At 38.6% G+C, this 14,047-nt stretch overlaps 1 protein-coding gene and 1 long non-coding RNA gene across 3 annotated transcripts; both read left to right on the forward strand.

The window, feature by feature from the left end:
* Positions 1–7,071: 7,071 nt before the first annotated feature.
* LOC131594913 (uncharacterized) lies at positions 7,072–13,197 on the forward strand. Of its 2 annotated transcripts, XR_009281607.1 has the most exons (6): positions 7,072–8,089; positions 8,626–8,718; positions 8,783–8,832; positions 12,573–12,653; positions 12,852–12,895; positions 12,980–13,197. It is a non-coding gene; the product is annotated as an uncharacterized LOC131594913 (long non-coding RNA). The 2 variants fall into 2 exon arrangements; XR_009281606.1 differs by having other exon boundaries at positions 8,626–8,832.
* Positions 9,135–12,444, forward strand: LOC131594912 (uncharacterized). Its single transcript, XM_058867109.1, has 3 exons — positions 9,135–11,369; positions 11,454–11,572; positions 11,657–12,444. The coding sequence occupies exons 1-3, from the start codon at positions 9,614–9,616 to the stop codon at positions 12,179–12,181; spliced, it is 2,400 nt and encodes a 799-aa protein (XP_058723092.1). The 5' UTR covers positions 9,135–9,613; the 3' UTR covers positions 12,182–12,444.
* Positions 13,198–14,047: the final 850 nt, after the last annotated feature.

Raw genomic sequence — 14,047 nt, forward strand, 5'->3', positions numbered from 1 at the left:
TGGCTCCATTTGAAGCTTTGTATGGTAGGAGGTGTAGGACACCACTGTGTTGGTATGAATCTGGTGAAAGTGCAGTGATTGGACCAGAAATTGTTCAAGAGACGACGGAAAAGATTAAGATGATTCAGGAGAAGATGAAGGCTTCTCAAAGTCGTCAGAAGAGCTATCATGACAAGAGGCGAAGAACACTTGAATTTCAAGAGGGAGATCATGTGTTTCTGAGAGTAACTCCTTCGACGGGTGTTGGTCGAGCACTGAAGTCAAAGAAGTTGACGCCGCGTTTTATTGGTCCATTTCAAATTACGGAAAGAGTAGGAGAGGTGGCTTATCGTATTGCTTTACCAACAACACTTGCAAACCTACACGACGTATTCCATATATCTCAATTGAGGAAATATATTGCGGATCCGTCTCATGTAATCCAAGTGGATGATGTGCAAGTAAGAGATAATATGAAGGTTGAGGCGTTGCCAATGAGAATTGAAGATCGGAAGTTAAAGCAACTACGTGGTAAAGAGATAGCATTAGTCCGAGTGGCTTGGGGAGGAGCTGCAGGTGGAAATGTTACGTGGGAACTGGAGAGTCAGATGGAGGACTCCTATCCCGAACTCTTCGTTTGAGGTATGTTTTCGAGGACGAAAACTCTTTTAGTGGGGGAGAGTTGTAACACCCCGTTAATTCTTGTTTATTAATTTAATTATTTTTTTAATTAAATTATTAGAATTAATAATTTTTGGGAATTATTTGGAAAATGATGAAATATTAGTTTGGGCTAGAGTGGTGGTTAGCAGAAGGGGGTGTTAGCTAAGCAAGCCCATTGTAATATTTTATTTTATTTTTCATAAAATAAAGGGAATTGGGAAAAGAGGAAGTAGAAGCACAAGAGACAGAGTCTGAGAAAAGGAAGAACACGTGAAAGAGAGAAGAGCCAAAGGGGAAGAAGACCTTCGAAGATTCGACTCTGAGGTAAGGGGGATTCTTCGGGTTAGTAATCCTTATGCGATTGTAGGTAGTAGGATTGATTAGGATTGTTGTCTATTTCAATCGTACGTGTCAGGTTTGGGGATTTTGTTAGGTTATGATGAATTTGTATGAATTACATGATTCTGTTTATACTCATGATATATGCTGTTAATACTTGTATAAAACTTGTCTGAAATATGTGATGATGTGAAAATTGATGGTATTTGCGTGCTATGCTCGTATGTACCTGAAATTGGGGAAATGGGATAGGGTAAATGCTGTCAAAATGGTGAATTTGGCTGTGCAGGTACGTAGGAACCGGTTCCCATGTTGGACGAACCGGTTCCCCCTTATAAAAACAGAGAGGTGTGGATTCTGGGTTGCTGGGAACCGGTTCCCAGATAGGGACAACCCGGTTCCCCATAGTAAAAATCATAGGCGTGATTTTGGAAGCAGCCAGGAACCGGTTCCCATGTGGGACGAACCGGGTTCTGCAGCATTTTTCTGAAAATGTTTTATTCTTTAAAAACCCATAACTTTTGATCCGAGTATCCGATTTATGTGCCGTTTTGGGGGTTGCGAAGCTAATGAGGTGCTCTATCTGATAAAGTAATAATGAGGGCAGTGGCCGACTTTATTTTTATTTATTCAATTAAATTATTGTTGAATTGGATTATGGCAGCAATTAACATTAATATGATGGGTATGTTATTGTGTTGATGTGGTGTACATATGTGAATGATTGAATGATGCTTATACATGTACATACTTGTTGTGACGTTATTGGTAAGAGGTGATAAGCGATGTTAAGCATCAGATTGATGATGATATATGATGATATAAGTATGTGTCATGTGTGCATTATTCATAAATCATTTGCATTGGAAGGCTAATTCCCATTGTGCGGAGATTAGCAGGAAGTCATCGTGTGCCCATGTGGGGTGTGAGCGATGAGGCAGTAGTCGTGTGCCCATGTGGGGTGTGAGCAACTAGAGGGCAGTATCAAAGAGAGAAGTCATGTGAATATGATTTCACGAATTTTGGTACCACATGCATGAGTGTCAGTCCATTCATTGCATTATAGCTTGATATAACTGGATGATTGTGTGGTGTGATAGATGATACTTATGTACTGATGCTTGCTTGTTATAATAATTTCCGATTATATGTATGTTGAATGGATGATAATTGCTATGAGATTTTATTGCTTATGATTGTATAATGGTTATTAATTCGAATGAAACTCACCCTTACTTTGATGATTTCAGATTAAGGATGTAGCGGCGTCTTGATTGGGTGAAGATAGCTTGTAGGCTAGCCTGTAGTTCGTGTTGAGTCATGCTCTGATTGTAACACTGGGATCGATTAGTCTTAGCGTTACTTGCTATACATTGTTGCCATTTTGGCTATGGATTTATGTATTGAGTATTTGTTGCCATTTTCCGCTGTGCTAAACACCTGTTTGATATTGGTTAATTTCTAATAAAGCATGACAATCGACTTGATGTTTTTATTTATTTAATAATTGTAGCATCCTTGCTGTTTATTTACTCTGATTATATTATATTTCCGCGGGGGTTTAGAAGGGTGTTACAGCAAGGACAAGCAAGCCTCCAGTGGAGCGCAAGTTGTTCGATTCTGAAAATCAGAAAGAAGAAGAAAAGATGCATTCCAGCCCTTGGAAGGAAGACGATAGGATGACAAATGATTTCGACTCAGACGGAGTATCGTGTATAAACCTCAATTGCAATGTTGTGTCAGTACTCCCTCATGATTTTAATCAAGAAACAGAAGCTGAAGATTGTGGGGAAGCTGATGAGGAAGAGATGGCAAGACACAGACCTGTGTGTTATTATGTGCTAAACAATGGGGCAGTCGAAGAGCATAATGCTTTCTTCGAAAGGCCTGATGAAGGTATGAGGAACCATTTGAAACCACTCTACATAAGGGCCAAGATTGAGAATGTTGGCATTAACAATGTCTTAGTAGATGGGGGGCAGCGGTGAACCTAATGCCCCAATACATGTTGAAGAGAATTGGTATGTTCGATACTGATATAAGACCACATAACATGGTTTTGTCTAACTATGAAGGCAAGATATGGCAAACTTTAGGAGTCGTTCAAGTGAATTTAACTGTGGGTTCCGTCACAAGGCCAACGATGTTCATGGTGATACCAGCAAAGGCGAATTACAATCTTTTGCTTGGAAGAGAGTGGATCCATGGAGTTGTTGCTGTGCCTTCGACAATGCATCAAAGACTAACCATTTGGAGGGAAGATGGCATAGTAGAAAACATTGAAGGAGATCAGAGTTACTACATGACTGAAGTTAATCAAGTCAATAAAACCAGTTTCGACAGGAATTTGGCGAATATAGGACCTTGCCATGCTGCTGAAGATATATACACTACGAACAAGAATGCTTTATACTATTTGTCTTTACACCCTAATGGATTCCAATGGAATAGAGAGATAATGGACGGTCCAGAAGATACCGCACCAATGGAGTATTTGCAAACAATACGGCCAACAGGCTGGGATGACGACGTTGGTCATGTCTGAAGTATCTTTTTTCGAAAAGATTTCGGCTTACATAGCCGAGAACAAAAGAAAGACGGCTCTCGAAGCCGAATTATCAAACATGACAATCAGTACAGTTCAAAGAGAAGCACAAACGAAGGATTCTGGAGTACATCCTACTCCTCAATTCCTCAATGTTTCAGTTCAAGCCGAAAAAATCTCAGGAGAAGAGATGTATCAAAGACTGGACGTAATCTACGATGAAGAACCCTTGGGATTCGAAAAAGACCCAATGGCGTCAAATATAAAAATGTTAGCCCAAGATCCACTCGAAGAAGTAAATCTTGGAGACGGAGACCAGAAGAGGGTAACATACACCAGTACAAAATTAGAACCAATGTTGAAGTCAAGAGTCATCGCGTTGTTGAAAGAAAACAAAGATTGTTTTGCATGGGATTACGACGAGATGCCTGGTTTAGGGAGAGATTTGGTCGAGTTAAAGCTGCCCATAAAGGAAGGAAAAAAGCCCATCAAGCAAACTCCTAGAAGGTTCGCACCAGAAATTCATTCGAAGATCAAAGCAGAGATCGAAAGACTTCTACGATGCAAGTTCATCAGAACTACAAGGTATGTTGAATGGATTGCTAATATTGTGTCGGTTATTAAAAAGAACGGTTCATTAAGAGTATGCATAGATTTTCGTGATCTTAATGCAGCAACGCCTAAGGATGAATATCCCATGCCTGTGGCAGAAATGTTAGTAGATTCAGCCGCAGGCTTCGAATATCTAAGTATGTTGGATGGATATTCGGGGTATAACCAAATCTTCATTGCAGAAGAAGATGTGTCCAAAACAGCTTTTTGTTGCCTAGGGGCCATAGGCACCTACGATTGGGTTGTAATGCCTTTTGGTCTAAAAAATGCTGGGGCAACTTATCAAAGAGCAATGAATTCTATATTCCATGATTTTATAGAAACTTTCATGCAGGTATACATAGATGACATTGTTGTAAAATCTGTTTCAGATAACAGACATTTTTACCATCTGACCCAATCGTTCGAGAGAATGAGAAAACATGGCTTAAAGATAAATCCCCTTAAATGTGCTTTCTTTGTGCAGGCTGGAGATTTCCTGGGCTTCGTAGTCCACAAAAAGGGAATAGAAATTAATCAAAATAAAACAAAGGCTATTATGGAAACAAAGCCTCCATCCACAAAGAAAGAATTACAGTCTTTACTGGGAAAGATAAACTTCTTGAGAAGATTCATCTCTAACTTGAGTGGATGCACGCAAGCTTTTTCTCCCTTACTTCGACTCAAGCAAGGAAGGTTTGAATGGCGTGCTGAACATCAAGAAGCTTTCGAAAAGATCAAGCAATACTTGATGCATCCACCAATATTATCTCCCCCAAATGGGAAGAAACACATGCGCCTATATATCTCAGCGTCAGATAATACAATAGGTAGCATGTTAGCCCATGAAGACGATAATGGCATCGAAAGAGCCATATATTACTTAAGTAGAGTACTCAATGATGCAGAGACTAGGTATAGCGCAATAGAAAAACTTTGCCTTTGTCTGTATTTCTCTTGTATCAAACTCAAGTATTATATAAAGCCAGTTTATGTTTCGTCTAATTGTGATGTTATTAAACATATGCTATCAAAACCAATATTGCATAGTCGAACTGGAAAGTGGCATTGGCCCTTACTGAGTACTATTTGATATTTCAACCCCTTAAAGCAATGAAAGGTCAGATCGTATCAGATTTCATTGTTGACCATGTAGTGGTTGAAAACCCTCAACAATATGTAGAATTGAAGCCTTGGAAGCTATACTTCGATGGTTCAACCCATAAAGAAGGAACCGGCGTTGGAATACTGATAATTTCTCCTGATGGAATTCTAACAAAGCTCAAGTACAAGATTGAAGGTCCCTTATGCTCCAACAACGAAGCTGAATACGAAGCACTGATTGCTGGACTTGAAGCTTTGTTAGAATTGAGGGAAACTAGAGTCGAAATTAAAGGAGACTCTGAACTAGTGATTAAGCAATTGACGAAAGAATACAAATGTATCAAAGAAAATTTGATCATGTATTTTGTCATAACAAATAGGCTGCTCAAAAAATTCTAGTACGTGGATTTAAATCACGTATGTTTGTTTCTATCTAATGGGTGTGTACTATGTCTAAGCCTACATGCGAATAAATGCAAAAGAAATACGGGGAAAAGAAGGAATATTTACAATTGTGCTCGTTCAAGCCCCGCGACTTGATGCCTACGTATCCTTTTCAGGAATCAGAGCGTCGTAGTTCGGCTCAAGATGTTTTGTTTGTTTTGTGTTTTTTAGTTGGGCGGAGTTAACGTTCGTGCTATTGCATAAGGGGACGACCTACGATGCGTTCGAGCGGAAATAACAATGCCCTTAAGAATGCCAAACGAGGCAAGAGAGAGAAGAGAGAAGATTTGTCGAGCGTCTCGAGTTACTCCCTTAAACAAGTGAGGTTCGATCCACTCAAGTGATCCCCTTAAACAAGAGGGACGAGAGTTTCCGTTCTTTTTTATTGTTTTCACTTATTTATTAATGTTTTTTAAGAGTTTTCTTGGTATTTTTTAAAGGGATTTTATTTGGATATTTATTAAGTGTTTTAATGTCATAAAAGAAAAAGAATGATAAAAGGGGAGACTGGCCTAATTTCTAAACCTAAAATTATTGTTATTCTAGTCTAAGTCTAATGTTAATATGGTGACCAAATTCTAAAAGGAGCACTAAAATGGTATTAACAAAATAGGCCAAAAATATGGCCAAAAGCTAAGCAACAAAATCACAACAATTATACAAAAATTAACATGTAAATGATACAAAAGCAATTCAAACATTAGTGCAAAAATTAACCTAAAAAATTACTACTATTTTTATAAGCTTTTTATGAAGGAATTTAAATGTCAAAATTAACCCAAAAGTGGCCTAAAAATCTAACAAGTTTTATCGATTTCATGAAAGAGAAATGAACTCTAAATCAAGCAAAAAGAAGACTAAAACGATAAGCCTAAAATTAATATTTTTTATGGATATTTTCATATGACAAAATGTACTATAGTCTAAAAGAAAATAACAGGAGAAAATTAGTACTTTTATTGCCTAAGAGGAATGAGAAAATCTAAGAAAATTCTAAATTCTAATGTGAAACAGGGGGGTGTGAATTGAATCCATGGGTGCAAGGAGCAGGCGCTGGGCCTAGGGTGTTGGCCCAGCAGAGTTTTTTCATTATCAGATTTTGTAGCAAAAGGAAAGATTATGGGCCCAGGGGGTGCGTACAGCAAGCCAGCCCAATATTGTTTTTTTTTATTGTTCACAGCCTTTATTACCAAGAAAAAGTTACGGGCCCGGAGGGGTGTTAATGGTGAACCGGCCCAGAGAACGTTTTTGTTATTATCTCAGAATTGTCAAAAAATGGTATAGGCCACATGGGGGTATGCATAGCAGTTCGGTGGCCAGGCCTAAGAGTTATATTGTTTGATCCATAACATTTCATTATTCAGATTCTAGAACAGAAAATAAATAAAAAAACAAATTAATAAAACAAAAAGAGAATTTGGGAATTAGGGTAAGACTTGTGACCTTTCAACTCTCACGTGAAGTTCAGGGTATCTCTTCGTCCTTCTTCACTCGCGGCGGCTCACCATTCCCTCTCCGACGGAGCTCAGACCACCGTCGTGGACACACATCTCTCCAATGCCTCTCGTCCCTCTCTAGCTCTTTCTCTTTTCGCCCCTGTGATTCAAGATCGGGACACCTCCGTTCTTCGCCTCAACCTTCTTCGTGTCAAATCGATGCTTCCTTCAGCTCGTCTTCGGTTACTGATGAAGATTGACACAGAGAAGAAGTGATTCCGCACTAGATGAAGATGATGTTGAAAGTAAGACTATGAATTGAAGACGCGATGATTGACGCGCATACTTTGTCGTTCTTGCGATGCATCTCAGGCGAGGATGACGGTGAGGATTGAAGAGGTGAAATGAAGATTGTTGTAGAATCCGGAGATTCAAGGTTGATGCGAAGATGAAGCTGGAGTTGTGATGATGATCGAAGCCATGGTTAGAGAAGATTCTGGTGATTTGAGGTGTGAAGAAGAGGGATTGAAGATTGATGAAGGCCGAGAGAGGGTCTGAAGATTGATGAATTGATGAAGGTTCAAAGAGAGAGAGGTTAACAATGGAGAAGATTGAGAGTGTGGAGTGAAATTGAAGATGATGAAGAATGGTGTAGTAGATGATGAGGAGTATGATGATTGAAGGTGAGGAAAAGTGGTGGAGGAGATGGAGAAGAAAATGGAGTGAAGAGTTCAGAAGATGGAGATGAGAGTGAAGTGAAGGTGATGATGAATGAAGAATCGAGAGAGTTCAGAGAGATTGGCTAGAGATTGAAGGAGGTGGAAGATGAAGTTTTAAGAGTGAAAAAATGGTGGAGAGAGGATTGAAGATGGAGATTCTAAATTTATAGAAGTAAAGGGAAAAGAAATCAGTTACAGATGAAGAATTTTTTGCCAATGGATTTGAATTTTTCAGTTATCAAAGGAACGGTTAGGATTCAATCTAAAAGGTTAGTTATTTTCTGTTACAAAATGTTAACTGAATGTTATAGTTAGTTACAAAATTCTGTTGTGTTAGTGCTAGGTTGTTAGTAGTTAGGAGTTAGTTTGGAATTAGTTATAAGGTGCAAATCTGTTAGTTAGAATAAGTGTCAAAATTAATGAAAAGGCTGATGGTTAAAAAGCAAAACAGTTAGTTTGCAACAGGTGAGTTATGAAAGTTTGTTACAAGGTGAGGTTGATTTCTGTTTTTGGTGGTTAGAATAGTTATGTAAAACTGTTAGCTGTAGTTAGTAATTGGTAGGAAATTTGGGAATTGGAAAATGGGAGTTTATGTGATAGTATGGCTGGAATTTGAATGTGGTATTTTTGTGTGATACGCGGGTTATTTGGTCTATTTTGGTTTAGTGTGAAAGGTAGGATTTGTATGAAAAAATGTGGTTTTTAAACATGTTGAAATGCATATGTATATTTCTTTTTTGGTTTTCTTTGGATGTATGCAGAGCTGGATTTTAACCGTGTGTATGATATATATATATATGTGCAGGTACGTTCACAACTGAGATGGTTCCTTCTGAGTCATGTTGCAGGGCTGATTGAATGGTTTATGGAGGGCTGTACAATGCGAACACGATAGCAGGTGAGTGATTTCTGAATGATGAGCTGAATGACGCGAATTTAAACTGTCTGTTTGGGATATGTAGGTTATGGCATTGGTGTAAAAAGTTGGGGTTACTAGAAGGTTTGCTGGCTGGTGAGAAGCTGAACCTATTAAACATGATGATGATAGACATAGGTGTAAAACTATACATATATCTGTACTGATATGGATGATGAATGCTGTCAATAATATTCAGTAAAAACTGGTATGAACATCTTAGTTAGTTGCGAAATTGTTACGGGAATTAGAAGGAACTGATTAGCCAGAGATGTCATTCCCGGCCGCTATGGCCGCTATAGCGGCGCTCCGGAGCGGAACGGCCCCCCCCCCGCGCGCGAAACATGGAGCGGTTGCGGACATGCGGTAGCGGGCGCTACAGCCGGGAAACCGGATCGCGGATCGTTCCCGGGCGGAGCGGATCCGGATCCTTTCCTTTTTTTTTTAATTTTTTTCTGGGTAAAATTACTTTTTTACCCTCGTTTTAATCCTTCCCTCAAAGTTCAGTCACGATAATCTCATTTCACTCTCGTTTCACTCTGCCCTAGCCAGTAGCCACCGAAACTTCACTCTTCTCATCGTTTCACTCTTCTCATCGTTCTCATCGTTTCACTCTTCTCATCGCTTCCGCCACCAGCCACCCCAGCCACCGTTCAGCCACCACCAACCACCGTTCTGCTTCCAGCCACCGTCCTCTCACGGTAACTTCACTCTTCTCATCGTTTCACTTTTCTTTTCTTTTACACTATTTTACTTCCAGCCACCGTTCTTTTCTTTTCTTCCCACTGTTTTCTTTTATTTTACTTCTTTTTGTTAATTCTTTTTCTCCACTGTTTTATTAAATGTATATGTCACTGTTTTTTGTCGATAGAACAATATGGCAGCATCTTCCTCAACACCAAATTCTTCTACGTCGGTTGCTTCGTGTGCTGCAATATTCAAACCAACCAATAGTAAAGACATAGGATGGAAATATAATGGTTTGAAGGATTTGAATAATCGGAAGAAGGTCACATGTGATTTCTGTAACATGACAAGTAGTGGAGGAATAAGTAGAGCAAAAAGGCATCAAGCAGGAATTCAAGGCGATGTAATTCCTTGTTTGAAAACACCGGAGGATGTTAAGGCTATATTACGTGCCGACATTTTTGAGAAAGAGAAAATTAAGAAAGGAATACAAGAAATTGCGGTGCAAATAGATGCGGATGATACCCTTGATATCGAGGAAATAAGTAGGATTAGAACCGGAAAGAGGATTGCCGAGAATGAGACCTCTTCAATAGCCATCAAGAGGACTAAAGGGCCATTAGATTTGGTGTATAAGAAGGCTAAGGACACAAGTATCAATGATGCTTGTGATAAAGAAGCGAGGGCAAGAACTATCCAATATGTTGCTCGCTTTTTTTATACGTGTGGAGTTGCTTTTAATGTAGCAAATGCAAGAGCTTTTAAGTTGATGTTGGAAGCCGTTGGGAGCTATGGTCCTCATTTGAAGCCGCCAAGTTATCATGAACTTAGGGTTCCACTTCTTAAAAATGAGTTGGAATATACGAAAGGTTTGTTGAAGAACCAAGAGGTGCAAAGAAACAAATACGGTTGTTCAATTATGTCGGATGGTTGGACGGATAGAAAAGGTAGAACATTGATCAATTTCTTGGTCAATTGCTCGACGGGGACCATGTTTGTGAAGAGTGTGGATGCTTCCGACTATGCAAAGACGGGTGAAAAGCTAGCCGAGTTGTTGGACACATTTGTTGAGGAAATGGGTGAAAAAAATGTTGTCCAATTGATCACCGATAATGGAAGCAACTATGTAGCGGCGGGTAAAATATTGTGTGAAGGGAGGAAACACTTGTTTTGGACTCCATGTGCTGCCCATTGTATAGACCTTATGTTAGAAGACATAGGCAAAATTCCAAAGGTGAAAAATGTTATACAAAAAGGGATTAAGGTTGTGGGCTACATTTATAACCATACTTTTGCTTTGAATTTAATGAGAAAGACTACCGGCAATGTTGAATTGGTTAAACAAGGAGTGACAAGGTTTGCTACCCATTTCCTTTGTCTACAAAGAATGCAAGAACTAAGAGGAAAGCTTAGAGAGATGTTCCTTTGTGAAGAATGGACAAGTTCCAAGTGTGCCAAAGATCCTAAAGGAAAAAGGGCAGCTACTACTATTCTTAATGTATCATTTTGGAGTGATGTTCTCTACACTCTTAAGTGCATGGCGCCTCTTGTAGATGTGTTAAGAATGGTTGACAATGAAAGGAAACCCGCAATGGGATACATATATGCCGCAATGGGGGTAGCGAAGGAATCGATTGAAAAAGCTTTCAATTTAAATTCAAGCAAGTATAAAGATGTTTTTGAAATCATTGATAAAAGATGGGAGTGTCAACTTCATCATCCGCTACATGCTGCAGGCCACTATCTCAATCCTGAATATTATTTTTCTAAACCAGAAATTGAGTCCGATGCTAGATTGGTAAAAGGCCTCCGTAGGTGCATTGAGAGACTTAGTGAAAGTGAAGATGTGGAGGATTTGATTTCAGTAGAATTGGCACAATATCGGAGTGCTTCAGGTCTCTTTGGTATAAAAGCGGCAATGAGACAAAGGTCGACATTAGCTCCAGGTAAGATGGAATGATTTTTTGAAGTTTTACATGTGATATACTTTGTGTTATGTATATAGAATGATTTTTTACAATTACTTGCAGCTGAGTGGTGGAAGTCTTATGGAGCCGAAACTCCGCATTTGCAATTGTTGGCTATTAAAGTGTTGAGTTTGGGTTGCAGTGCTTCCGGATGTGAGCGTAACTGGAGCATCTTTGAGCATGTGAGTATTAATTTTATACTAGGATATTAAAGTATCGTACATGCAAGTATTATTAAATTAATACTTCAAATTATTGTATTTTAGATTCATTCCAAGAAGAGAAATAAATTGGAACATCAAAAATTGCAAGACTTGGTGTTTATCAAGTATAATCAAGCTTTGGTAGAGAGGTTTGAAATTCGAGATAAAATTGATCCTATGGAATTTAGCGAAATTAATTTCCACACCGAATGGTTGGTGGGAGAGATGGAAAAGGTAGGAGATGTTGGTGAAGAATTGGTTGATCCAAATCATGATTTAACTTGGACTCAAGTTGCCGATGCTAGTGGGGCTAATGAGCCTTTAATCTACACTAGGAGGTCAATGGCACGCCCACAAACATCAAGGCCACCAAGAGCAACAATTGCACCAAGAGCAACAATTGCACCAAGAGCAACAATTGCACAACAAGTGGTGGTAGAAGAGGTTGAAGAAGATGTTGAAGATGAAGAATCGGAGGAAGATGTTGAAGAAGATGAAGAATTGGAGGAAAATGTTGAAGAAGAAGAAGAAGAAGAAGAAGAAGATGAAGATGAAGATGTTGAGGAATATTTTGATGATGCTACATGATTTTTTATGTTTGCTTGAATTTTCATATTATAGTACTAAGTTTGAATTTGAATCTATATGTTTTGAATCTTTATGTTTTGAATTATTAAGCATGGCTCTTTGTTTGACATTAGATTTTATAAATATTTTATGAGTGATGTGTTTTATAATTTTCTATATAATTATTAGTATATAAAAATTTGTCCCGCTATCCGGGATGCCGCTATTCCCACTATTCCCATTCCCGGGGGTCGGCCGCTCCGCTCCGCTATCCGGGATTAACAACTCTGTGATTAGCTTAGAACTGTTAGTGTAGATACTGTTAGGGAAGTTAGTACTATGTAAGGAGTTGGAATTACTGCTGAGCTATATGTTGTTTTCTTGCTGAACCTATATTATCTCAATGATGCAGGGCGGTATGTGTGACTGTAAGTGTTATGATTTCATGAAGTATGAATCAGGTGGTGAGGTCTTAGCAGCTTGTTGGGTTGAGGTGAGTTTGAATAATTATTGAAATGTGGTTTAGAAAAAGGATCCGTTAGAGATTAGTCAATAGAAATGCTGGACTGTTTGTAGCTTGAATTGGTTTGAAAATGATATGAAAGGGGTCTGTTTTGGTATAGTTTGTGGAACTGTTTTGAATGAAACTAGTTGTGTGATATGGTTTGTATGTGAATTTTGGTGTCTGCAGGTGATAGGAGGATCAAAACTTCATGTTGAACCATGGTTGGCTTGGTAAGTGCAGGTCTGTTTTGGCTATACTACGGGGATGCAGGCTTCTTTATTTGTTGCTGAAAGTTTATTTTGTTCTTGTTTTAGCAGGTGCAATGCGTAAGCTAATACCATAGCTAAGATGAAGTGGAGTTGACTTGAAGAATCAGAGAGAGAAGTTTAGGATCAGTTTGAATTCGGTCAACTGTTTGACTAGAAAGTCAACTATAGGTCAAATGTACAATTTTGATGTGGTTTTCAATGTACTTTGCTTTTGCCTTGTCTTTGTATGTTAACTTCTTTAAAACTATGGACAATATTCAATGTTCTCCTTCAATTTTAAATTCTCACTATTTCCTTCAATTTCTTCCACTTGAATTTATGTTATCTTGAATGAAAGGCTTCTAAATATAATGGCTACTTGAATAGTAGTGTCCAATGTGAAATAAGGTGGATTTCCAAATGTTTGGTCAATAGAAAGTCAACCCTCCATGGTTGCCTTTGTTGACCAAAATCCAACCTTTATAGGAATAACCTCTATCTCCTCCTTTCATGATATGCATATAAGAAATGGTCCTTATCCAACTTCGAATAGAAATCCAACTGACTTGCCAACATTAAATATTACACGATGCTCCTTTTGATGTTCCTTATTTAGAAATTTAAGCAAACATTAGTTGAACTAAGATAGCTTGTATTCCAAGTAACCACGACCAACCCTAATCCATGAGAGTGATGAGTTCTTGGCCCATCATAACTATATACAGAGGTATGAAACTCGACTCATTCCATGATCATTGATCCAATGCCAAGTTTATTGATTAATGAATGCATGAAGTACGTTAATGCCCTGATGGAGAGTATGTACATGAATGAGAAGTCTAAACCAGATAAAATTGAAAGGGGTAGGACAAATTTGGGGTATGACAGCTGCCCCTATTTAATTGTCTTAAACCTGAAGGTGAGATTGGCGTCGGCCTTTCGAACATTCAAGGTAGAAGAAGAATAAATATCAAAGACCCGAAATTTGTCTTGAAAGATGATGAAGCGTTATCCTTATTTTTCATTTTGATATCTGCTGGGGGAGGAGATGGTTTTTGTTTTACTGATGGAATGAGTTTATGGTGGGTAACGGTTGAATGGTGATAGCTTGTAACGTAGCCAAGGTGCCAATAC

Source organism: Vicia villosa, linkage group LG4 (assembly GCF_029867415.1).
Source record: "Vicia villosa cultivar HV-30 ecotype Madison, WI linkage group LG4, Vvil1.0, whole genome shotgun sequence".
NCBI lineage: Eukaryota > Viridiplantae > Streptophyta > Magnoliopsida > Fabales > Fabaceae > Vicia > Vicia villosa.